Here is a 27,895-nt window from a genome sequence, read left to right as displayed (position 1 = left end):
GTTATCTAGGGACACTCTCTAGGATTATCCGGTGGCCCAGATATAATCATGTAGGTCCTCAAGGCAAAAAACCTTTCTAGACTGTGCTCAGAGGGAGATGTGATTAGGGAAGAATGGCCAGAGAGCTGAAACACTGCCAACTTTGGAGATGGAAGTAGGCCATAAGCCAAGGAATGTGGGGGTCTTTGGACACTAGAAAAGACAAAGAAATAGATTCTCCCCTAGAAGCTCCAGAAAGGAAATGCCAACACCTTGATTTTAACCCAATGAGACCATGTCAGACTTCTGACCTAAAGAACTATAAATTAATAAATTTGTGTAGTTTTAAGCCACCAAGATTGCAGTAATCTGTTATGGCAGCCATAGAATCTTAGCTCGTTAACATCTCCGCCCTCACCCTTCAGATTTCACTCTTCCACAACTTCTTCACCTGTTTGCGGTACTGCATACCTTTACGCATCTCCAATTACTTCAGTTTACGGATACAGATTTAGTGTGTCACAGATAATGTCAGAATGCTGACTAATACCGACACATAGAAGGAACAACTTGAAAGTCACAGAAGATGCCATATGTGGTTTTGGAGGCCATTAAATGTAACCACCTCAGCCTACAGATGAGGAAACCGACCCGGATGTGCTCATTTCTTTCTCTCCTATCTCTCTCTCTCCTTGAGTCTATCTCTATCCCTCCCGTTGATCACACTTAAAAACCCTCAGAAACTAGAAGCACAAAAATGGGAGGTAATTAGTTCCACTTACTGGCTTTCACTTATTTGCTTACGTGTGAGTGTGTGTTTCGACGAGAAATCTTGTCTTTCTTGCAGGATTTCGAAAGAAAAATCTATTCCCATTCTTATTAATGCTTGAATTTCTCAACTTTGCATTTTTTCCCCAGGAGACAGGCCTAATTAACACATAGCTATTACACCCAATCCCTGTAAAGATGACACTGAACTCACCTAGACAAACAGAGAATTGCAAACAATGGAAATATACATAAGCAGAAGCATAGCTGATTATTCCCTATGGGGACCATCTGTCTCTAGCCATGATATATGCACAGTCTGATCTTACTCTTTCCCCCAGAAGCTTCTCTGGTTTCCTTCATACATTCCCACAGAGTCCAATACTGAAGAAACATTTTTGGCCAACACAGATGCTGGTAAATTTAAACACATACATAAACCAAGGGATGACTGAGCAACTGCTACTGCTGCATACTCACAGGTGGCCCAAGGGCACCTTGAGGCCCCATGCTTCCTGTGATCCCTGGGACTCCAGGGGCGCCGGGAATGCCCTGAATAGAGAGAGAGGAGAATGGAACAAAGGTGAGTACTCATACATTCTCATCGAAGACAGCCAGTTCTCAAGAAGGAGTAACAAACACACACAGCGATAGCTTCCTTCTCCCTCAATACCAAGACTTGGAGCAATATCCATTGCTCATTCCTGTTCCCAACTACCATAAAAGTAAGGGAGATATTTTTCAGAAGCCACACTATTAGGCATAGTTTGTTCAAATTTGAGCCTTAGCTATGTTTAAGGAAAACTAAATCAATGCAGGGGATTGTATAGGCAAAGGGGCTCTGATAGAATTATCAAGCAACATGGATATATTAGGTAGAGCTCTGTACCAAGGAGCGAGTTGTTAACCCAGAGCAAAGATGGCTGCCAAGGTGAAGGTTGAGCAAAAGAAAATTTCTCAAAAGAAGTGAAATGCTCTAAAGCAGAACATATCCTAGTAGTTTCCGGAAATACTTACAATTGGCCCAGGTGGTCCTGGAGGGCCAGAGGACCCATCTTTTCCAGGAAAGCCCTGGGGAAAAGAAACAGTGTGTTAACTATGCAATTGCTTTATATGGTTTTCAGATAGATGTACTTAATCCCATTTAATATTTGGAGGGGGCAAGTGCCGTTGCTTACTCTGGACTTCTAAGGATTCACCGCTTCTAAACCCTTCATAAGAATTGTTCTTGGCAAGACTTTTGTGTCTGTTGGCTCTGTGAAATTGTCTAGCACAAGAATTTTAGGTCTAAGTAAGACATGCCACTTACAAACTTAAACAGGAACTTGTTTCCAGAAAGTGTTTTTCTTAAACCAAGCATAACAAATGAAAAGGGAGATGAAGTTTTGGTAATCAATCAGACAAAAAGACAAAAAGACGAGTCAGTATCCTTCATGATCTGAAGTCAGAGAGCATTTGGGGCAAGGACTATCAAAGAAATCAACATTACAAAATTACTATAATATCTGAAACTGCAACTCTTCAGGAGCAGCCTGGAGAACAGTGGGGTGGGTTTCCTGTTGCAATGATATGGTTTTGACTGCTGGGCCAACTTGTTCAATGTGTCATCACGAGCTTACAAATGAGTGCATGCTGGCTTCCCATTCCATGTTGGAAGGGCTTAAGGCAGAAGGCAAATGATATTCTTTCTGAAAGTATCTTCCTAAATGATTTAATGTGGGTAAGTGTGTGTTGGTTTTATGTGAAAAATATAACCGTCGGCATGAGTGATTCTTGAATGGTTATGGTTCTAAACTGTGGATGCCGGTCCTTCCAATCCAGTTAAAGACAGGAAAAAGGATCTTCAGTCTGAATTTTATAACAGGTTAATAAAATATTAATCAAAACATCGTGTTCTTCTACATGGAGAAGTGAACTTTTTGTCTGGAGATTTGTCTCTCTTCGGAATAAAATCCATTTCCATCTCAAACCAACTCAACCCAAGTCAAATCAACCTCTCTTGGCTCACTTGTTGCCTCTCCCAATTCCTTTTCTGAAATCTGTGCCACTTTTCCAGTGAGCTGTTTTTTCCCTCTTTGTCTTGTCCATGAAAATCATCTTAGGGGTTCCTGTCCACATTCCCATTCTCTCTCCCTACTTCAAGGTATCAAATAGAAGAGTAAAGATGAGACTGGACAAAAGGATACGGGGTGTGACTGGGAAGAAAGGAACCAAAGGGGGCATGATGAGGGGGTAAGATAAGTATGTAGGAACAGCAGTGGAGGGCCAGCAAGGCCCTGTCAGGCTCTCAAGCTCAAATACTGGCAACTCTGAAAACTAGATAAGGTTGATGAGTCTAGAGCTCACCGATATTTGTGATTTTCCTTTTCTGCCCAGGCACATTGTGAGGCTAAATTCCCAGGCTCCGGTTCCAGGAATCATGTTGGAGCCACAGTGCTGAATTCTGGCCAATGGAAAGGGGCCAGTTCCAGTTCTGGCTTATGAAAATTTCCTGTGGGTAATCCTCCACTCTCTTTTCCCCTTTTGTAGTAACTTCAGAGCGCACATGTTAAAGATTAAAGTGTCCCAGGATGGAAAGACCCCGAGTTTCTAAATGACCATATGGAGCAGAGACTAGACCTCCCCACTCCTCTGTCTATCTTGTTGATAGCATTGGGTTGTGAGCCAACAATAGACTTTATTTTATTTTATTTTATTTTATTTTATTTTATTTTATTGCATTAAACCACTGAGATTTTAGGGTTGTTTGTGATATCAGTTATCCTACACTAACATACCTGCCACTAGTTGTGGGTTTTTTTACTACTATTTCTGTTTTTTCACTTAAGACATTCAGTCAAAAATATTAAGTCAGGGGGCACCTGGCTGGCTCAGTCACTAAAGCATGGCTCTTGATCTCAGGGTCATGAGTTCAAGCCCCATGTTGGGTTTAGAACTTACTTAAAAAAATTAATTCAAAAAGCTGCAGTAATAGACCCCGATACAGATTAAGTTACACACGCACACACACACACACACACACGCACACACACACCCTTTTGGGGATTTGTTAACTAAATAGCAAAAATTAATGCTGACATAGTCTGAAAGAAATTATTTTGCATGTTGTTTAAATATAGCATAAAAGATCAGAATATGTGAGAGATGAACAGGACCTAAGAGCTCCTTCAGTTCAATCCTCTCATGGTGTAAGTGAGAAAACGTGGGACCAAGAGAAGTTAGGAGACCTTATAATTAAAAATAAAAAGGAATTTAAAAAAAATGTATTATTTTCTCAATGAAGTTCACATAAGAAAAAAATGGCCTCTGGGCACGTATTCGATAATTTAAGATGACATTTTAAAAAGAAAATTTTTTGCTTCCTGCCTTAAAACTCTTCCAGCAGTGGACGGGAAGCAAACACGGACCCGTGTGTAACCCACACATGACACACCGTCAACACAACGCCCAGCAATTAACACCGTAGCGTTGCTGCAGGAGGCCTTCTCCAAAACAAGCAGGGGCAAGTTTATTCACAGAGGGAGGCAAGCCATGGCATATTTTCTTAAAAGAAAAGTGCATCAGGGGCACCTGGGTGGATCAGTTGGTTAAGCCTCCGACCTCGGCTCATCATCTCACAGCTGGTGAGTTCGAGCCCCGTGTTGGGCTCTGTGCTGACAGCTCAGAGCCTGGAGCCTGCTTTGGATTCTGTAACTCCCTCTCCTGCCCCTCCCCTGCTCACACTCTGTCTCTCTCTCAAAAATAAATAAACCCTAAAAAAAAAAATAAGAAAACTGCATGATTCCAAGGAAGATCTGCAGGAAATAACACATTTACGCCCCCCTCCCAATCATGAGGAAGGAGCTGAAAAAGAGACACATCAGTTCTGTCCTCCACAGCGGCACTGAAGGATGTTCTTGTGAACAGTTCTGAATTCTCCTGATTTCTGGACCCCACATGTGACTCATCTGGAAGGGAAGACAGAGCAATGTTCCTACATCATAGGAGCTAAATTTGGCGGAGGGGCTCATGGTTGAGTGTGATCAAAAGAGGATGCTAGAGAGAGCCAAAACATAAGAGACTCCTAAAAACTGAGAACAAACTGAGGGTTGATGGGGGGTGGGAGGGAGGGGAGGGTGGGTGAGGGGTACTGAGGAGGGCACCTGTCGGGATGAGCACTAGGTGTTGTATAGGAACTAATTTGACAATAAATTTCATATTAAAAAAAAAGGATGCTAGACAAGATGTTTGCTTACTCTGTGTCATAGACATTAAGTTTTACTCATTGTTCCATTCCTAATATTTTCCTAGCACATTGCTGGCACAAAACTAGGCACTAACAAAATGTTAGTTAGAATTCGAATAGAATTGAGGATGCTGGAAGAAGTATTCTGATTACAGTGTGGACTAAATAAGTATTTTTTTTAAATTTTTTTTTTCAACGTTTATTTATTTTTGGGACAGAGAGAGACAGAGCATGAACGGGGGAGGGGCAGAGACAGAGGGAGACACAGAATCGGAAACAGGCTCCAGGCTCTGAGCCATCAGCCCAGAGCCCGACGCGGGGCTCGAACTCTCGGACCGCGAGATCGTGACCTGGCTGAAGTTGGACGCTTAACCGACTGTGCCACCCAGGCGCCCCAATAAGTATTAATCTCAAGCATAATTAGTCTGGAAATGTGTGTAGTGGGGGGGGAAATGCCAGTGTCATCGCCCTTGCTGCTGAGCTGTCCACAACGCAGGAGAAAGGCATCAGGAGTCAGGGACTTTCAGAAGCTGAAATTTCATTTCAGTGAATATCTTAGGGGTAATTTTCTAGAAGCAGACCTGGATATTATGCCTTCGATATCTAGAGGGACTGTACTTGGGAGGCACCTGCTAGGGAGGAAAGGAGGCAGGAGAGGGCCTGGGAAGAGGCATGAGAATTGGCTATCGCTGAAGTCTGGCCTCAGCTTATCCCATGAGGAGAGCTGGAGTGGGAGTTATAGCCCAGATATAACCTATTGTAAGGTTTTATTCATTCCTATTAGTTAGTCATTAACCGGGACCAAGGTGGCATTTCCAAGGGCAATTCTCTGTGGAAGGGACAATTCTGAACCATTAGCAGTCAACATCCACAGCTACAGGATGTAGCTACAGGATGCAGGACACCTGCCAGGAAAGGGGGATCTGATCAGGACACTAACAGTGGCCACTCCAGTGCATTTTACGCTAGCACCTTCTTTCAAGGATTGTCATGAACAATTGAGCATGTTTGGTTATGACGGTTCAAGAATAAAAGCATTCTTAAGGTTACCGTGGGTTACCGGCTTCTCTGATTCCAAAATAAAACGCACTGGTTCCATATTGTTATAACTAAGATGATATTAAAATTAATACCATTTTAGAATCATCCAACCCATTTTTCCCCAAATTTTCTTCCTAACCCTAGAAAATAAAAGGTTCACATTTTTCATCATGTACATATGATTTGCAGTTTAATTTTTTAATCACATGAGTAAACATGTTTTTTTACTTGGAAGCCTCACATTTGTCACATTAGAAAATTATTTGCAGAGCTACTCTGTGCTGTGCTTTCTGGTAGGATTTGGATAGCTAATGAGGAACAACACAGTCTTTCCAAGAAGTTTCCAGTTTTGAGCAAAGTCAATGATTGAAAGAAAATGACAATGTGCTATGATGATGGATGAGAAGAGTTCCATGGAAACATGTAGGAAGAACACAGAATCCTGGCAAGCGAATGGAGAGAGGGCTTGACTGGAGAGATGTGTGAATCAAGGGACCCAGGATGACTGGGTCACTGCATTAGTTTCCCTGCTTATGGGCCTCCATGACAACACATTACGGCTCATCTTTGCAAACCAGGCAACATTCAGCCAGGGCTCAGATCCTGCCTCTCATCCCTTCACCTCAGGGTGAGGAGCAAGGGCAGGACCTTTTCTATATAAGAGCAATAAACCTGGTGAAGAGAAAAACTCTGTAAAATGTCCGCATGTTACAAGGCAAAATAATTGGCAAATCCTAGTCTTGGGATTCAGCTTAACCTAAATCAAAGCTCATCGAATGAATGGCCATCAACCCTTATCAACTAAAAATGTGTTTGCATTTCCCAGAACATTTCTATGTCTATACGTTTTCCATTTCATGTTAGGTAGCCAATCTGAGAAGACGTATGTTTGTGAATTAAGCACTCCCAGAAAAAGCAGAAGCCCCTAATTAAGCAATGAAGAATGAAGAGTAGGGAATAGAAGATTAAGTGATAAGCATAATATAGACATTCACTGAAGCCGACAAATATATTTTTTCAAGTGCATGAAATCAGCCACCCACAAACAGGGATGTTTTATGACATGACTAGATCCAGGCATTTTTCTTTTCCTGAGATTCCCATCTTAAAATATTAATATGCACCCACAACCCACATTAAAAGTAAGTTTTGCTATAAAAGCTTGAAAGGATTTTTATAATTTGTTTTTGAAAACAGTCGGCTATGAGCAAGCTGTTAAGTTATGGTTGGCTATAATTTGTCAGCAAAAGGAAATCTCCCCCAACATTTGCTTTCAAAATCACTGATGCTTGAATGAATACTAAATTTACTTATGGCTGAAATTGGCAAAGTGTACTGTTTTATAGACATTTAATTAGCCATTCATTCATTTCCATTTTGCTGTTTTCTTTTCCATGTTCTGGAGCATATATACACACATTGAGGTGGCAAGAATTTCCTACGGAGTCTTAAAAAGTCTGTAGTTTCTAAGTTCTGTGTCTATGAAATTTAAAGGATGAAACCAATGTGCCCACAAAGAGTGTTGTAACTAAAATTAAAGTCAGAAGCTAGAATATTTATGTTTAGGTAGCTATCAGTGTTCAGAACCGGTGACTCAATCCTGATACAAACCACCCATGCCTTTTTTGAAGACTTAAATGGTGAGTCACAAATATTAACCTTAAGATTCTGGAACATGCCAATTGTTAAGGTCCTCTTACACTACACCCTCAGGTACAGTGGGGATCTTTAAGCAACAGGCATCTGATGGGTTTGTTTAGAGGAACCAAACCTCTCTAGTGAGGCCTAGAGAAAAACTTGAAGACATTCTTGCTGCACAATTTCAACCCTGTGGCATGGCTCTGGACTGCTGTGAGCACCAGCCAATGTACCAGCGTGGCAGTCAGCCATGGGAAATAAGGTTGCTACTTGCAGCAAAGGATTAAGACCAACCACCAGATTAAGAGGCCAAGCACCAAAAAGCCACAGACTCTGTAAATACTGGCCCAGGTTAGATCAGTCATTAAGTGTTGGTACCACGTTGAGTCACACTGGGGAATTTTCAGACACACACACACACACACACACACACACACACACACAATCTATGTGTGTATAAATGTATATATAAACATGTGCATATATTTACATATATATACACACTATACCTTTTACTATAGTCATATATGTATATATTACATATGTAATTTAAGAATTGTTTAATGTTTATTTATTTTGAAAGAGAGAGCGAGTGAGCAGGGGAGAGGGGCAGAGATAGAGGGAGTGAAAGTATCCCAAGCAGGCTCCACGTTGTCAGCACAGAGCCCAATGTGGGGCTCAATCCCATGAGATGTGAGATGATGACCCGAGCCGAAATCAAGAATTGAACACTTAACTAACTGAGCCACCCAGGTGCCCCTACATTTACATAAATTTAAATGTATGTAAATTTCCACATACATATACACACATATATAAACATATATATACACATATATAAACATATTTTCAGTAACCTAAAAATTCAGTGAATTGAAACAGCAGTAAAATTCTATGAAAGAAATTACTTAGACATACAGTAGGCGTAATAGTATAGCAACCCACTATACTATCCAGTGTTTCTAAAAACCTAGCTGATTATCAGAATCATTAAGCTTTTTAAAACTATCGATTCCAAAGTCACACACAAGACCTTGTGTATTGGAATCTTGAAGTCTAAGCCCAGGAATCAGTGTATTTAAAAAGAAAGCAAAACTTGAAACAACAACCTGATCCCTTAAGCTGTAGAACTGCTGGTCTATGAATATGAAATGTCTGGCCTGGCCCCGAAGGATGGCCTTGGAACCAGAGTGCAAGGCAGATATGATCTGCACCCCGTGCTCCAACAGAAGGATCTGTAAAGCCAGTAATAACATACAACAAATCCCCTAACTGTTCTCAAATGTGTCCCAGATGTGCCACTATCCAAATGAAGGTGAAAACTAATTGAAACATATTCCTATGTGTGAACTATCAACTTCTACTTCACCAAGAAAGTAACCCAAACTGGGTCCTTACAGCCCCAAAATTCTAGGCGAGGTATCTTCAGTCCTGTTTATTAAATATCCTTAATGCAAGACTTTCCTACATGAACATGATCCCATAATGACCTTTATTAAACATAACGTTTAGAAAGAAAGAGCTCAGTGTTGGAGCCACAGGGATGGATTATAATCCTGGTTCCAACACTTACTAGCTGTATGGCATTGTTGAAAGACTTCCATTTTCTAAGCTCGAGTCTTCCTCTGTAAAATGGGGGTAAAAGTGCTTAGCATTTGTGGGCTTTCTGAGGATTATAGAACTCACATCATAAAGCACCTGCACTTAGTCAATAATTAGTAATAGTGATTCCCGTTATTTTTATTCAGATAAGCTGCCAAGTCCTAACAGCAAGTACTATCATCACTGTGGCTGACTGTGAGAATGTTTCCCTGGGTTTTATAAAAACCCATCTAGACCCACAAAAAAAGAAAACCAAATCATCCTCTCCACTGGCTTTGTGATGGCTTTTTACATTTCTTCTTCTGAAGGAGGAAAATACTCAAGGGGGATAGTGTCATGAATCTTTGTATTTAAGAAAATGTTCCTTGGATAAATCTCTTATCACTGCTTAGCATTTATGATAGGAATTAAATCCAGATAATTGACTCAAGTTCCATTTGTCAATAATATTTTAAATCCAATTCACTTCGATGAAATGGAACATTCATCACAAAAATGGCCTTTATATACATCAAAGCCACATCAAAAGGAAGCACGTTCCCAGTGTACTTTCAATGTGGAACCCAAGAAAGTTAAACAACAGCAACAAACCACTTGCTTTTTCTTTAGACTCCTTTTTAGAGTTCTTTAAAATCCTCCAAGGCATCTTGATATGGCAAGCACAGGCATTATAAAATATACTGTCCTGACTTATTAGGTTACATTGAAAATAGTTAATACTAATATTAGCTAAAATTAAATTTTCATATAGAAATTCTTTATATGAATCAATTCCCACAGTAACTCTATGGAGTCAAATATTTTTTCCACTTCACAGATGAGTAAAGTGAGGCTTGGAGATAGCAAGTAACTGGCCCAATGTCATTACAGCAGGGGTTCAAACTCAGGTCTGGCGAACAGACCAAATCTACAATATTCACCACTGGCCCTGCTTCTCATAACCTCGCAAGTTCAGCAGAATTCATGTGTAGAAGATTTTTTTTCTACTATTCGATCTTTTCCAGCTGAGAAAGGGAAGCTGTGGTTATGGCATGGATATGGGAGGACCAGTAACCTGAGGCAAAGGACGCATTCCAAATGAAGTTCACTTGGAATTTAAAGATGAATACCCTCCGTACTATGGAGGAATTACTATCCACCAGGTGCCATAAAGTATCTATCTCCTTGTCATTTTTGTTTCTTGTCTCTCCGACTTTTTATATAACCATATTAAGAACTGGAAAATAAAAATAATTTTTACTATTTCTATTTGGAGTGTTTGACAGAAAGATCATGCTCTTGGAAGTAAGTGAGCCCCAAACTGGAAAAGAGGTTGTTTTCTTTTCTTTCTTCCCTTTTCAAATTCTTTCTCTCACTTCTTATATTTATCAACCACATCTTGCCTGTTCTTTCTAGTTTCGCTAAGGATCACCTGACGCCCAGGGTGGGGGCTGAGAGACCCACTCTACATCAGAGGAGCTCAAAGATCACAGGAAGGCCCTCAGGTCACAGACACCAAGGAAAGAAGAGGAAGGAGCCAGAGGGAAGTGGCAGGATACACAGTGAGAAAGGAAGATGAGACCTGAATGCTATTGGTGGGAATGGCTCAGAATGAAGCTGAACGCATTCCACTGTGGATGTGCACTGTTGCTTTGATTTTTACTTTCTTAAATTCTAATTTTTTGAAGACACAATTTTTTCTCAGCCATACTGAAATATAATTGACATATAACACTGTGTAAGTCTAAGGTGTCAACTTGTTGATTTGATGCATTTATATAGTGCACAGTGATTGCCTCCATAGCTTCAGCTACCGCCTCCATCCCATCACACAATGACCACTTATTTTTTGTGGTATGAACATTTGGGACCTACTCCCTTAGCCAAAGCTGCCTTTTATTTATTTATTTATTTATTTATTTATTTATTTATTTTTAATTTTTTTTTTTCAACGTTTATTTATTTTTGGGACAGAGAGAGACAGAGCATGAATGGGGGAGGGGCAGAGAGAGAGGGAGACACAGAATCGGAAACAGTCTCCAGGCTCCGAGCCATCAGCCCAGAACCTGACGCAGGGCTCGAACTCACGGACCGTGAGATCGTGGCCTGGCTGAAGTCGGACGCTTAACCGACTGCGCCACCCAGGCGCCCCCAAAGCTGCCTTTTAAAATGTGGTCCTGGACCTCATCAAAATAAAAAGCTTCTGCATAGCGAAGGAAACAATCAGCAAAACTAAAAGGCAACCAATGGAATGGGAGAAGATATTTGCAAACGACATATCAGATAAAGGGTTAGTATCCAAAATCTATAAAGAACTTATCAAACTCAACATCCAAAAAACAAATAATCCAGTGAAGAAATGGGCAAAAGGCATGAATAGACACTTCTCCAAAGAAGACATCCAGATGGCCAACCGACACAAGAAAAAATGCTCAACTTCACTCATCATCAGGGAAATACAAATCAAAACCACAATGAGATACTGCCTCGCACCTGTCAGAATGGCTAACATTAACAACTCAGGCAACAACCGATGTTGGTGAGGATGCGGAGAAAGAGGATCTCTTTTGCACTGCTGGTGGGAATGCAAGCTGGTGCAGCCACTCTGGAAAACAGTATGGAGGTTCCTCAAAAAACTAAAAATAGAAGTACCCTACGACCCAGCAATTGCACTACTAGGTATTTATCCAAGGGATACAGGTAGGCTGTTTTGAAAGGACACATGCACTCCAATGTTTATAGCAGCACTATCAACAATAGCCAAAGTATGGAAAGAGCCCAAATGTCCATCGATGGATGAATGGATAAAGATGTGGTGTATATATATATATATATATATATATATATATATACACACACACACACACACACACACACACACACACACACACACACACAATGGAGTATTACTTGGCAATCAAAAAGAATGAAATCTTGCCATTTGCAACTACGTGGATGGAACTGGAAGGCATTCTGCTAAGCAAAATTAGTCAGAGAAAGACAAATATCATCTGACTTCACTCATATGAGGACTTCAAGAGACAAAACATATGAACATAAGGGAAGGGAAACAAAAATAATATAAAAACAGGGAGGGGGACAAAAGAGAAGAGACTCATAAATATGGAGAACAAACAGAGGGTTACTGGAGGGGGTGTGGGAGGGGGGATGGGCTAAATGGGTAAGGGGCACTAAGGAATCTACTCCTGAAAACATTGTTGCACTATATGCTAATTTGGATGTAAATTTTTAAAAAAGTAAATTAAAAATAAAGAAAAAATAAGCTATATTCTTATTATGCAACTAAGTGTTTTATGGAAAGATTAAATGTACATATGGGAAACATTCTATGAAAATATGTTTCCAACCTCAGTGATAGAATTGGAAAACACAATTAGAGTGACTGCTAGATGCTAAAATAATGTATCACCTTTATGCTGTGTTTTTAAAGGTGTTATTCCTAATGGAGCTGCATTTTTGCCACATGTTGTATAAACAAGTTGTTTCTTGTTATTCTTTAGGAGCTAAGTATGCTCCTAATTCCAGATGCATCCATTACACTTCATAAAAACAATTCAGGTATTTAAAAATAATAAAATAAAAAAGTAAAATCAAATCAACTGTGGTTCTGCACTGCGCTCCATCACTTGCCAGCAGGAGGCTGAGACTTGTTCAGTGAGGAAGTCCAACTTTTGCTGGACTTGCTTATGGCCCCAGGCCCAGAGCTGAATGTGAGTTGCCTCTAAGAGTCAAAGATTCCTCACGGGGAAAGCCAGAATAAGCTAGAAACATTAGAAAACATGTTCCGTGCTTAAAGAGGAGAGGTTTAATCTTCTCCTTTTTATTTTTGCTCACCTTTCCCTCTTTCCAGCTAAACTAAGAGGCAACATTGACACTGGCCCCAGGGAAGAGGTGCTAACTGGCCTGTAAACCGATAGTCAAGGTGCTGGTGCTAGCTTTGGGCTGGGAGTTCTTATCTGTCAATAAGAGAAGACAAAGATTGAAAAGGAAGACGAATGGGCAGTAATGAGTAGCCTACCACTCTTAGAGCAAATCCCACTCACTCCCCTTCCTGCCGAGGCTCTCCAAGGACGTAGAAGCACAAACTGGACATCATCACACAGATTTATCCCAGCAGCTTCCTCCTCTGTCTCGAATGTGCTTTCCTCACTCAGGATCGGCAATGAAGGTACAGTAATAGGAAGCGACTTAAGGGGGTAGTGACAAGAAAAGACAAAATAACTCTGCCTCCCTGAGTTCTAACTGGGCAGTTTTCTGCAAGTGGCTTTCCAGGCATTTTAATGGGAAGTTTCATCATCTGGCATTTGCTTTCAGTCTGTTCTACACCATGGTTGTTACTGTTTATTTTATTTTTTTCTGATTGCAGCTTTGCCTTTGAAGATGGCCAACAGCAGAGCAGGAATAATCCTCAAGTTTTGTCCTTAGTACTCTCAGCAACACCCCTCTCTCACTGCTGAGCCACAGAGACCTAGATACTGCTGCTGCTCCACAGAGACTTGGCACTTCATGAAGGTGCTCTGTGTCCGGATCTGCCACGATGGCCATGAACACTGGTTCCGGACCTCCTCCTTTACAGTGCTGCTAAGTAACTATCTCATCGTTTTGGACGTTTCACTTTCCTTAAGCTCCCAGATATTTGACTAAACACATCAGAGCCACCTAAGTAACTGTTTTCACCCACTTGTCCTTCCTTCTCCAACTGTCTCTGAGGAACACCCATTTGTTTTCCCGGCCCAGGGTAAGTGTCATGCCCCTGACGCCACCATATCCTTCCCTGACCTCTAGGTGGATGGTCTAGGAATTGCCTCCTTTAGCTATTAAAAGTCTCTCCTCTTCTGGATCCTTCCCCTTTGGTCGCAGTAATGGACAACCCTCTCTAGGCTGAGCACAGCACGTGGCACATAGCATGTCCTCAGGTAAGATGTGTGCTCAAGTAATATCTTATTAAATAAGATGTAGGCAGTCCCTCCACCCCTGCAAGCAGGGCAACCATGTTACACAATTCCAGGAGGCACCAGTATATTCTATTCTGTGTGAACGGCACCCCCTCAAATTATACGCTGAAATAGCATTGTCCTTTTCTAAAACAATTGTCACAGAATTTGTGTAATATTTTTAAAACATGACCCTATAAGAATGAGTACCTCCCGAAAAGCGGATTACTTAGAAATAAGTCCATTTCTATCCAAGAATTTTTCAAAATAGGAATGGGATGCATTCTGAAAGTTTTGCCTCCAGATTGAAGGAGGGAGGACAATAAAATCCACATGTAGATATTTTATCACTTTATTACAGCTCTAAGGCTGTTCATTCTCTAAAAGAAAACATGTTTGAAGGAATAGCAAAATTTTTATTAAAAGCCTGTGTTGGTATGAAAAGAAAAAAAAAAGTAGCTTTAAAAGAAAAAAAAAGTGAATTTTTAAAAGAAAGTATTCCCAGGGGCGCCTGGGTGGCGCAGTCGGTTAAGCGTCCGACTTCAGCCAGGTCACGATCTCGCGGTCCATGAGTTTGAGCCCCGCGTCAGGCTCTGGGCTGATGGCTCGGAGCCTGGAGCCTGTTTCCGATTCTGTGTCTCCCTCTCTCTCTGCCCCTCCCCCGTTCATGCTCTGTCTCTCTCTGTCCCAAAAAATAAAATAAACGTTGAAAAAAAAAAGAAAAAAAAAAAAAGAAAAAAAAAAAAGAAAGTATTTCCAAACCAAATGATCCAAACACCAATACGATATGTTTGATTTGGGAGTTCTTTGCCAAGACTCGTCTCCCTGCATAGATAAACCAAGTAAATTCCCTGCACCAAATCTTTAGAATTGCCATTTTCAGAGTTTCAGGAATCACGAAAGAACCTAGATGTGCAACGGAGCAGGATCTTAGCCTAAGCCCTTTGCCAAAACATATAAATACTTCTAGACCTCTTTGTACATTCACAAGAAACCTATATAAATCTAACTTTTAGAGAATGCCTCCTTTAGATACGGTTACTTGGATATGATTTACAGACTGAGTAGTTCCATTTAATGGGCAGAGACTAAACAGATTTTAAGCAAATGAAAGTTTGACGTAATAAAAAAAAAGAACATGGAAGGAATTTAAGGCCCCACACCTACATGTCTATAGAAAAAACAATTTCCTTATTCTTGAGCCGTATAACTATCCTGAGCTAAAGGCGGATCTTGTTTGAGTAGAGAAGTGAGCCTTTCAGCCGGTCATTTGCCAACCCAGTGGGTAAGTTGTACCAACAATAACCAGGGCATGCCAAATGTGTTGTCCTTCATTGGATCGGATCTAAGTAGTTGCCACTCCATATAATTCAGTCTTGACAGAATTTGTGGAGCTACCCAAATCCTAAATCAGAGAGCATTTAAGAAAGACTAGCCATTGCTGAAAATTTAATGACTTCCTATTGCCTTCCTGATAAAGCACAAAATTCTTAGCCTAAAAATAAAATATTTACTTGAATTTGTGTTTACTCCTACAGCTTCATTTCTTGACAATCTGCCCAGATCTGAGTGTGTACGTACATGATACACACGCACACATACACACACTGTACTCTCCAGCCACACTGAGCTCTGTGCAATATTGGAAATGCCCCGCCTTCTCTTCATCACCACACCTTTGTGCATGCTGTTCTCTGCTTGCGGTAGCTTTCCTATCCTCGTGACCTGGTTAATTTCTATCTCTCATTTGAGGCTCAGCCCTGATGGTGCCTCCCCCAGGAAGCTTTCCCCAACCCTCCAAGTCTGGCTTAGTTATCTATTCTTTGTAAATACTCTCATCAGGCTATGCAAATACCCCCATTATTGCATGTATTACAGTTTCTTATTTGGTGATATTTTCTTCCACTGAACTATAAACTCTTTGAGGATAAGAACCTTAAACCTGGCTCAGTGAAAATGTGCTGGCTAAACAAACACTGGGTGTTAACTCATTCCTCTCCTGACCATCCTTATAATTTCTTTCACTGCTGTCCATGTGAACAGGTTAAAAGAAGAGATAAGTGACAACTATTAAATAAATAAAAAATACTGTAGATAGCATAGTACTTAAATTTCAACCTGTATGATCCATATGAACCTATATGATCCTTCTTTTATGTTTATGCCTTGAGAATTTGAAAAGAACGGGAAAATCTGCTAAGCCAATGCACACAATTCAGTGCAAATTATATTCAGGTTATGGGAACATTCAGAAAAAGGTGTTGCTCATTTGGAAAGGTTTGATAAAAGTTCTCAGGTTTTGATGAAACTAACGGACATAGAAGATAGGGAAATAGACACAGGATAGTAGGATATAGATAGACAGAAGAGATAATAAGGGGAAAAAAAAACAACCTTGTTTGATTTTGTTGCATAGAAAAGAATGCCTTGGTAAGGAATCTACTGTGCTAACAACCTCGGGCAGGTCCTTACCCTCTGGCCCGGAGAGCCATCACGTCCTGGTGAACCAATGCCTCCTGGAATACCCTAGGTAGAGCAAGGACCAAAAAAAGTCAGAGCCACGGAAATTGGCAATCAAGTCCCTTTTCACCCAGCTTCCCTGAAATAGAGTAAGGTCTCCAAACACACCTAATAGCATAAAGGCAAATGAAGAACCCTGAAGTTATTTATGGGAAAGAAATGCCCCCCCCCCCGCCCCGGCCTTGCCCTCAAGAGCAACAGTATGATGCTCAGTGGGGGCTAAATAGCCTTTAAACATAAAGGCTAACAGTCTTTAATATAGAAACCACCTATTGCTAAAATCAAAGCTGACTTCAGAAGCGACAGCCTTTATTTTGCCCCTTTGCAATGCTCTAGACCTAAGAGCATTTTTTAGCAGATGACGATAATAATAATAATAATAACAGTAATAATACCTGTGGACCAGGAAGGCCAGTTTCTCCTTTTTCTCCTTTGGCACCGGGCATTCCCTGAATATCCAAAATTACACAGGGTTAAGTTCACATAGGGTAAGTTCTTAGTCTCTTCATCTTCTCCACAGACTGTTCTAACGTTTTTACCACTAACTTGCTTTGATGTTAGCATCCAATACAGCATGTTTCACTTCTCACATCCACTACCCCATGTATGTAAGCATTCCTATGGAGTTGAACGTTTATACAGCAGAGCAGTTCAAACACAGAACATACAGTCTGCTACGGCTAAGCCCATCCTGGAGATAGGTGGAGGAGAGATTGGACAGTTCAATACCATTTCTGGTTTAGATTTTTAAAGTTCGTATCTATAGAGTTTTGGCTTCGTTTTGGCTAGAAATTTATAAAAATGGAGAAGCAAACATAGACTCTGTCACATAGCAAGACCTTACCAAAGGCTTAGTAGTAGTAGTAATTACGTATCTGGCATGCTAATGCTTTCTAACATGTGAAAATAACCCTGGAGCAGAAAACTTCTCAGCTAGGGAGATACAATCGTATGCCCAGAAAGATTGTGAAACGTGTGCTTAAAAGGCTTGTTGGCTTCAAATATTAATTTTAATTAATAGAAGTTGGTTTTATTCTTTAAACCTAGATCCTAGCAAGATTAATGAAAACCAGCAAGTTGCATTAAATTTGCTTTCAGTGATACGAACAGCTTTTACAAAGTGCCTATATAAAGTACACTGTCTATAATCTAAAACTTCGACTAAGTGCATTGTACTTTGATGCCCACTGAGATAAAAATCATAAATAAATGATGAATCTGTATCCATGATTACTACAAAGACATAATGAACAATCTAAATTTGTGTAGCATTTGTTACTTTCTAGATTTTATTACATCTGTTAAGGACTTGATCCAACAAGAAAAAGGTCAATACATATCACAGCCCTGATTCTCTTCTATAGACAAATTGCTTATGGATATGCTTACTCTGAGTGGAGGCATCTATTTGTAAAAGACACTCATCATTTAACAACAATAACAACAAAACTGGCTGATGAATGAACTCTCAGTAACTACTTCCATTTCTGAATTTTTATTTTTAGGAGTAGGAAGGAACTGAGGCTCATTATAAAGGGTATAGAAGACAAAAGTTCATCTGTGACTCATGAAAAAGTGATCACAATACAATCCACCCAAATGTCTACACACAACTCACAGGCATTCCCTGAATGGACAGACCACTTGGTCCTTGGGGTCCAGGGGGACCCTGAGGTCCCGGAAGGCCTATTTCACCCCGAGGGCCCTCTGGTCCCTGGAACACAAGAGAAAAAAGTCATTCCAGAGGTAAGTTAGATTCTCAGTACTCAAAAGATATTTCTGCTTAGAGCCCTTATGATTTATTTCCTTAAATAAATTTCCCTAAGACACAGAACACTGATAGGATGGCAAGACAACATGCTTCAAAGGGTGCACCTCCCAGGTAAGATGTCATCAGGAAACCAAAAGAGTAAACACACAGGGGTTGCTGCAACTTTAATTGTTTGCTTCCATAAATAAGAAAGCTGTGCCAACTATGTGAGTAACTAGACCCCCCATACTCCATAACAAATCCAAAAGACAAAAGTGTTTCAAGACCACCCTCCTGGTCTGTGCAGGTTCATACCATCTAGCTGACCTACATTCTCTCCACCTCCACAGCTGTCAGCCACTCATCTCAGGGGCACGCCTGCACTACTGAAGACTTTGCACCCAGTTCCTTTCTTCCTCACCTTGATCCCACCACCGCTCTGTGCCTCTTGACTGTCTGCTTAATGACCTGTCCTCAGCGCAATATTACTTGATTTTCTTTCTTCTCGGGATCAGGCACTCCTTCACATCAGCAACTCTTATTTCTGTAGTTTGGACCTTGTGGTTTAGCTAAAGCTATACCACCTCTGTAATCTCCAATCCAGAAAAACTACCTCAACCTCTTCCTTCCCCTCTCTGGTTCTGTGACTCCAGGGAAAACTAGTATAAGTTAAGACTTCCAACACCTGGGTATCGTATTAAAAGGGGGACTGACGATTCCATCACTTGAGACAAGCAATACAGAAGTGGGGATAAATAACGAGCACAGTCTAAGTTCTAGGTGCATGGGAATAGCCATGGGGACATGTCCAGTAGTCTGGGGATCAAGAGAGATCTGAGCCGGATTGGATTTTGGAGTAGTTCAAGGTGTGTTTGTGGGTGAGGTTATGAGATGAAAACTGGGTAGGAGGGAGAAGAAGAAAGAGCAGTGTAGGAAAGGCCAAAGGGGGAGAACATTTCAAAGAGAGAGGTGTTCAACCATGCCGGATGCTGTAGAGATCTCAAGTAAGACAGGAATTAAACCATAGCCTGCGGATTGGATTACAAGGAGGTAATTGGTGGCCTTCATGACAATTTTACAGAATTCTTATAGGAACAGAAATCATCTGCAGGTTAAGTATGATGCTGGTTGTACAGAAATGGAATTATACACCATACACTTCATTGGTTCTTGCCTCTTTTGTGTGGCAGAGTGTTGTTGAGGTTCATACATTTCATTGCATGTTTCCATAGTCTGTTCCTTTTGATTTGTGAGTAGTATCCACTGCATGAATATAGAAAATTGTTCATTCACCTGCAGGTGAATACTTGAATTGTTTTCAGTTTTTTGCTATTGTGAATAAAGGCGCTATGAACATTTATGCACCAAAAAAAAAAAAAGAACTATTTTATAAGTAGAATGCAGAAACTGAATGAAAACTATTCTTAAAAGAAACACAGTATATAACAGGAGGGGAGACCAAGGTAGCTAGATTTAAAAATATGGAAGAGACAAGCTGGTAATTGACAAATATTAGTTAATACTTGCAATCATTTAATCATATGTCACTTAAATATATTGAGGAATGGAGAATGGAGCAGAAAGGCAGCAAATAAGGGTCTCATTTCATTCTGGATGGTAGGAGACAAAGACAACTCAGAGAGATCAACAGCATGGCTGCTTTGTGGTTCTAAATTCTTTTTATCTGCTTGCTACAACTGAAATATGGAGCCACAAAATGGAAAATAATACAGAGTGGGGCTTTCCATGTGTAGGGTATACTTTATCTGTTCCTCCACTACCACATTGGTGGACATGTGAGCATCCTTTGTCCAACAAGACCTTTTCCTAAAACCACTTCATATTTGTATCTGTGATTCATCAATATCATTATATAAAAATAGCCACATCAGTAGTGGTCCAGTGGTCTAATAAATGGATTATTAGAGGTAAGGGGTAAATGTTGGGATCATCAAACATCTTTGAACTCTTAATGTGTCTTCATGATCAGAAACACCATCCAGAGGGAACACTGGAAAGACAATGGGATTGTGCTGGGATCCCAATGGGAACAGGAAGCCAGAATGTACATGGGCTCTTGGGCACTGCCCTAGAGTGGAACCGAGGAAGACCCACTGTTTTGCTGTCTGAGAAGAGGCCCTCAAATCACTGGCCTTCCTAGTAGCCCCATAAGAAACATCAAGTCTATGCCTAAGATATGTGTCACAATCTCAGAAATTTCAACAAACAAAAAAGGAGATATCTCATGGTCTGAGTTTTGAGTTGACTAGTGCTTGATTATTCTCAGTCTACTTTCATTTACTTCTTCCCCCCCACCCAATATTATCTCTCACCTTGCTTCATTTGTTTCCAATTTTATAGTAAACATTTTTGCAATGTTCTCTTCACCATGAATAAATACCATGCAAATTTAGTAAGTGACCAAACAAGTCAGTGAGTCAAGCAAGGTGGTGGAGGGGAGATCATGTGGGGCGACAGGGTGAAAATGAAACAAGGAGTCAAATAATAGAGGGCCTTGAATGCTGTGCCAAGGAAGGTGAATTGTATTCTCAAGGCACTAACATATGACTGCAAGTTTAAAAGTATGATATGACCTATCAGAAATTTAAAGAAATAAACCTGGGGGCAGATGTGAAGAATCAGTCAGAAAATCAAAATTACTGGAGCCAGGAGACCAGTTTTAAGATTTGCCAAAAGCCAGGTAGAAGATGGTGAGGCCTGAATTCAATTACTGACTGGGCTCCTGCCTATCCCTTAGGGCACCTTTGTGCAAAGTAGTAAAACGTGTCCCTGGACATGGCTTGGCATGGTTTGGCCTTCTTAGCTGGTGCCTTTGTGCAGTGCATGGCCTAAACCAGCACAGTTGGTGGCCCTGGGCAGCGAGAAAGGAAAATAGAGTTGTGTGTTTGATTATACATAGTGGGGAGGAAGGAGGACTCTAAAACTTGAGAAATCACCTGGGATGCAGTGCTCCCTAGTTGTGATTCAGTTTTCTCCTTACTTTGTTGCAGGTCGAGGAAGAGCAGAACACACACGAGGGTATACTACCTTGGAAACTAAACCACTCAGAACATCGACATCCGATTTTTGACCCAGAAACAAACCTTTCTTTTACTAAGTTATTAAATATTTTTATGAAAAAAATGAAGTCTTTAAGAATAAGGGAAAAGACTTAGATACAACTTTCATAAAAATATAATGAGTTTTGGATCACAAAGGGTAGATGGTACTAGGCTCCAAAATTACATTATTGCCAGTTATGAGAGACAGAGATGCAGAGAGACAGAAAGAACATTACCTTTGGACCCTGGTCACCTCGTTGGCCCTTTGGTCCTCGGAGTCCTGGACCACCCTGGCAAACAGATGTTAACTATTAGCACAAAGACAAGTCTTAAAGCAGCATATTTCATCCATTTTCCTCAATAATATGGATTATGTAATTCTTATTTTGAATAAAGGCCAGCTCATTGTGTAATGGTATATGTTCATTATGATCTTTTACTGAAAACCTGCCAGACTCCCCTCTTCCTGCTGATGATCTCATACTTTGAGAAAGCTTTCAATGCCAAATCCTTTCACATTAAAAAAACTTACAGTATTTGGAACTTTAGTGTGTAAGACTATTGCTATTAATGGATGCAAATAATAAAGTACACTGCTAATCTAAAATTGCGTGTGTCTTATACCACAACTTTGAGATTCTTCAATTAAATTATAAAAGATATATATACCATACATTATTATATACTATAAAAATAGTAACAATTTAATTTTATTTACACCGTAAAAGGCTAATTAGTGTTACTGAAACTTCAGTTATTTGAATTTCCCTAATATTTTTGCCCTATTAATGTATCATCTGCACAATTACTTAATAGCATTTTCTTTATCTAGATATATATGTACATACATAATATATACATATGTAAGTATGTGTATATGTATTCCTTGTGAACACAGTCTTTGTATATATGTGCATAAATACATATGGGCATTTATACTCTATTTTTCAACTGACTCACTATTTCACTTAAATCTGATCTTAAAAGCAAACATTAGGGGCGCCTGGGTGGTGCAGTCGGTTAAGCGTCTGACTTCAGCCAGGTCACGATCTCATGGTCCGTGAGTTCGAGCCCCGCGTCAGGCTCTGGGCTGATGGCTCGGAGACTGGAGCCTGTTTCCGATTCTGTGTCTCCCTCTCTCTCTCTGCCCCTCCCCCGTTCATGCTCTGTCTCTCTCTGTCCCAAAAATAAAATAAACGTTGAAAAAAAAATTTTTTTAAAAAAAAGCAAACATTATAGTTCTAAAGTTAAGGGGAAAACGTATTACTTATTAAGAATAGAAGGTAACCTTAAAAATATACTATAAATAATGCTATTAAATTTAGCTAGATTTTGTTCCTATTGAAGTCTGCGAGCCATGGACTTGCTCTGTTAAAAAGGGAGGTGAGTAAGAATACAGAATATCTCTTTCACCTGAGCAGAAGGGTTAAAAGCTCATTAAAAATGGAATAACTTTCTCAGTGTGTGATTCTAATTCATTTCCTGCTACGTATGCGACTACCAGAAAGCGTTTTGTTACCATCAGTGGAACGCTTACAGCACGTGGGGAAAGAATGATCAGGAGACCTTTCAAGGTTTCTTCCAACTTGTTTTCACCACTTAAATTCACTCCCCTCCCCAATAACATCAGGTTGCTTATTTTCCAGACTTTTAAAATACAATTATAAAATTGCATTTTATGTGTACATGTATCTATAGAGAATATTGCCTATAGTATTTTTGTGCTATTACATGATGTATTAGAATTTACATACATGATATCACACTTTTTACATATTTCTCATATTTTACTTTTACTTACATATTTTAACTTCATGTATTTTGGAGATTTTTCCCATGACATAACATATGATTTAGCTCATTCTGAATGAGTTGCATAGTTTTCCAAACCTTGGATTATATAATTGTTTGTCTAACCATTCTTCTTTATGGGAAATGTAGGGGTTTTTTGCACATTTTTTTTTTTTGCTGTTTAAACAGTTCTATAATTAACATCCCTATACATCCCTTAAATATAAACCTCAATATTTAAGAACAAATGTTAATATTTAGTATATCAACAAGTAGGATTATAAATGAAATGTGCAGATCAGCAGATATATTGTCCAGCTGTGCTCCAAAAGAGCTGTGCTACTTGATTCATCGACCAAGAGTTTAAGACAGTTCCTGCTTCTCTAAACCTTAGTCACCACTTGATACTGAAGGGGAGTGGGATTTGGTACTTCACAGTATGCCTCTCTGGCATAAGGATTATTTTAGTCTGATTACTTAAGAAACTCAGGAGAAACCCTGAAAACCAAAAACCTAGTAAAAGTTTGATAAGAGACATTTATATTTATGCATTTACATTTGTAAGGGAAATTTCCATTTCTCTTTTTTTTACCAGGAAGGAAGGGATGCCTCTAAATCTCTAGAAACTTACTTATGAAGAAAGCAGAGACTTGGGTCTGCACATCAGCCTCACCCTCATTTGCTATGCCATTCCTGGTAATAATCCCCACCCCCAACACCTTTTTGTGTGTTTAGCTGAAGAGGACATTGAAAGTGATGGCTTCAGCCACGCTGGGGGGCTTCTCAGCTTTCCTGGGTATCTCCCATGTATTCAAGAGATATATGTCTTATTGAACTCTTGACTGTTTTTCTCCTGTTCATCTGTCTTTTTATAACAGGGGTATCTTAGCCAAGAACCCAGAAGGGTAGAGGGAAAATTATTTTTCCTCGCCTATAATATTGTCAAACTTTACATTTTGACCAAACTAAGGTAAAAATAATATTTTACTCTTATTTGAATTTTCACTTCCCTTGAAACTACTGTCACAGAACATCTTTTCATAACATTTGTCCATTTGCATTTTATCTCAGTGTGACTCCCTATTTATATTCTTTACCTGTTATATATACTCTAATGGGCTGAGTGTCTTCTTCTTTTTATTGTGCAGAAATTTGTCATATATTTGGATACCACACCTTTCACTGTTATGAGATGCAAATCTTTTTCCCCAGAGTGGCAGACTGTTGATTGGCTACCAAAGAATCTTTCCTGACTCCCTTCTCCATTTTATTTCTCCTACCGTAAGGGCTAAAGAAGATAGATTTGCTTGCCCAGCCCCCTTTCTGCACCCAAGAATGGGCACATTAAACACTTTGGGCCAATTTGATGAAGAGGCCACAGGCCTATCGAAAGGAAACTGGGGAGCTGGGACAAGCTTGGGTCCTTGATGAATTTGTTGAGCAGCCACATTTGCTTTGGGATCATCCACCTCTACAGCTGTTGCTGTGAGAACGATAAATGTCTCAATGTCCCAATGGTTTACACCACTGTGTCAGTCATATCATATGTTCCTTGCAGCAAGCCCAATGCACCCCAATTAATATACCATTCTGGCACCACTCTTCTTGTCTGCGCATTTTCAATGATTGGTTTTTAACTACAGGTTTTGTTCCAGTGACTCATGGATATTCACACCAAAGGCACCACATCTAAAAGCCTAGAACCTTTTTATATTTCTTTTCTTTTTTAAAAAATTTTTTAATGTTTATTTATTTTTTGAGAGAGAGAGAGAGAGAGATAGAGCACAAGCAGGGGAGGGGCAGAGAGAGAGGGAGACACAGAATCCGAAGCAGGCTCCAGGCTCTGACCTGTCAGCACAGAGCCTGACGTGGGGGTCGGACCCACAAACCATAAGATCATGACCTGAGCTGAAGTCTGGCGCTTAATCAACTGAGCCACCCTGGTGCCCCAAACCTTTTTATATTTCGAACTTACTTTGTACCTTATCCCTAACCTTCATCACTGAGCACATAAGAATTCAACATATTTTTTTGGATGTTAACTTCTATCCTTTTAATAAAAAAGGGTTATTAGTCTAGGCCAAGGAAATGTGGTTCTTTCACCCATGCCTTCTTGTAGCTAGCTCTCTTATAGCTTTCCTGGCACAAAACACCATTGTGGAAATTCTTGAATGAGAAAATAATCACAACTATGTTAAATCATTAGATGGGCTTATTGCACATTGTTTGGGATACTATCTCTTGAATAGTTTATAAGTTATATTATAAACTATAAAAGTATAGTTTATTATACTTTAAACATTCAAATATTTCAATAGTTTTTCTCCTAATTTACATCTTTCTCTCCAAGTCAGAACTCAACTCTTCCCTTTTGCTTCTCTGCTGCTTTTTTCTCATTACAAAGTTTGACTCTAAGTCATATGTAAATATTTTATAACTTGTTCCAGCAGTATCACAGATGAAAAAAATGTGAAAACCCTCCAGCTAAAAAAGCTTATTAATGCTGCTTAAAATAAAATAAACATTATTATAATTAAGAACTGAATGCATAAGCACTAGGAATGAAGAAGAAACAAACAAACAAACAAAAACAGAGAAGCAGACATGTGCACGGAGATCGCCCTGGGGGAGCATGGGGAAAATGGTTCAGGTTTGCTGCAAAGTTTGTATTTTAAAGCTCACACAAAGCACAGAAATGTGAACTAGGGCAAAGATAAGTGGGGGCAGGGTGGAAAATTAAATGTTCTTTAAAGCTGAGGAACTTGTAAGGCTGCACTGTGAATCAGCTAGGAAAAAAAAACCAAAAAACTAGCAGGTGGATGACAAAGGTGTTGTTTCCAATTTAGCTATGGGAGGAATAAGAAACATTTCTACTAAAGAATATTACACAGAAGCTGATTCTCATACAATCTAGAGACAGAATTCATATTGCCTGTCAGGATCTAACAAAACTCCAATATACACCCCCCACCCCCCAAAAAATTCACAAAATACATGTGAAAACAAGATAACATGAATAACATCAGCAGAAAAAAAAATGGCAGAATCAGAACCACATACAATGCAGATATTGAAATGATCAGATTAAAAAAATAAACTGTATTTAAAATACTGAAAGAAAAAAATAGTTTTGATATGTTACAAAAGAAGAAATACTACAGAAATGCCCACAAGGTTTGAATAAAACATGAATAGACATTTTTCCAAAGAAGACATACAGATGGCTGAAAGACACATGAAAAGATGCTCAACATCACTCATCATCATGGAAATACAAATCAAAACCACAATAAGATACCACCTCACACCTGTCAGAATGGCTAAAATTAACAACTCAGAAAACAACAGATGTTGGCAGGGAGGCAGAGAAAGGGGAACCCTCTTACATTGTTAGTGGGAACACAAACTGGTGCAGCCATTCTGGAAAACAGTATGGAGGTTCCTCAAAAAGTTAAAAATAGAACTACTCTACAACCCAGCAATTGCACTACTAGATATTTACCCAAAGGATACAAAAATACAGATTCAAAGGAGTACATGAACCACAATGTTTATAGCAGCATTATAAAAATAGCCAAACTATAGAAAGAGCCCAAGTGTCCATCAACTGATGAATAAAGATAATAAACACACACACACACACACACACACACACACACACACACACAATGGAATATTGCTCAGTCATGAAAAAATGAAATCTTGCCATTTGCAACAATGCTGATAGAGTTAGAGTATATTATGCTAAGTGAAATAAGTGAGCCAGAAAAGAACAAATACTGTATGATTTCACTCAAATGTGGAATTTAGGAAACAAAACAGATGAACATATGGGACGAGGGGAAAAAGAGGGAAGCAAACCATAAGAGACTCTTAACAATAAAGAACAAACTGGGAATTGATGGAGGGAGGTGGGTGGGGGATGGGCTAAATCGGTGATGAGTGGTAAGGAAGGCACTTGTTGTGATGAGCACTGGGTGTTATATGTAAGTAATGAATCACTAAATTATACTCCTGAAACAAACAAACAACAACCAAAAAGAAATGCCCAGAAGTTTAGAAAAGGAACCAAACAGAACTTCTAGATATGCTAAATATGACCATCAAGATCAGAAATACAATGGATAGGTTAAATAGCATATTACACATAGCTAAACACAGAGTACACCAGAAGGTAGATTTGAAGAAACTACACAGAATGAATCCTGGAAACACAAGGAGAAATAAGTAAAAAAGGTTAAGAGACATGACAGTAAAATGAGAAGTTACAATGTACTTCTAATTGAGTTTCAGAAAAACATAATAGAGATGACAGGAGAGAGGCAATCTTCAAAGAGATAACGACTAAGAAAACTCCAAATTTAATGAGAACACTGGTATTCAAGCCATGAAGTCATAAATTTTCCAAAATGGCAGAATAATAACATGAAAACCCCACACCAAACATAACTGTGGTGAAACTTCAGATCACTAAAGACAAAGGGATCTTGAAACCAAGATCTTCCTGTTTGTTAGTTTGGAAAGTTGTCTGACTGCTTTAATTGAGGTCAATATTTAAAATTCTAAGCAAGACAGGAGGCTTATT

General features: G+C 39.6%; 1 protein-coding gene across 5 annotated transcripts in view; it reads right to left on the bottom strand.

Annotated features, from left to right (window-relative positions):
- COL14A1 (collagen type XIV alpha 1 chain) overlaps nucleotides 1-27,895 on the bottom strand; it is a 221,908-nt gene that overhangs the window by 34,835 nt on the left and 159,178 nt on the right. For all 5 annotated transcript variants that reach the window (XM_047842795.1, XM_047842799.1, XM_047842794.1 and 2 more), the window contains exons 37-42: nucleotides 21,756-21,809; nucleotides 18,326-18,421; nucleotides 17,103-17,156; nucleotides 16,660-16,713; nucleotides 1,765-1,818; nucleotides 1,228-1,299 (exon numbers count right to left, since the gene is read on the bottom strand). In XM_047842795.1, coding sequence (XP_047698751.1) covers nucleotides 1,228-1,299; nucleotides 1,765-1,818; nucleotides 16,660-16,713; nucleotides 17,103-17,156; nucleotides 18,326-18,421; nucleotides 21,756-21,809 — 384 coding nt within the window. The remainder of the gene's footprint in view (nucleotides 1-1,227; nucleotides 1,300-1,764; nucleotides 1,819-16,659; nucleotides 16,714-17,102; nucleotides 17,157-18,325; nucleotides 18,422-21,755; nucleotides 21,810-27,895) is intronic.

Source organism: Prionailurus viverrinus, chromosome F2 (assembly GCF_022837055.1).
Source record: "Prionailurus viverrinus isolate Anna chromosome F2, UM_Priviv_1.0, whole genome shotgun sequence".
NCBI classification, from domain to species: Eukaryota; Metazoa; Chordata; class Mammalia; order Carnivora; family Felidae; genus Prionailurus; species Prionailurus viverrinus.
This window is presented reverse-complemented; position numbering and strand designations above follow the sequence as displayed.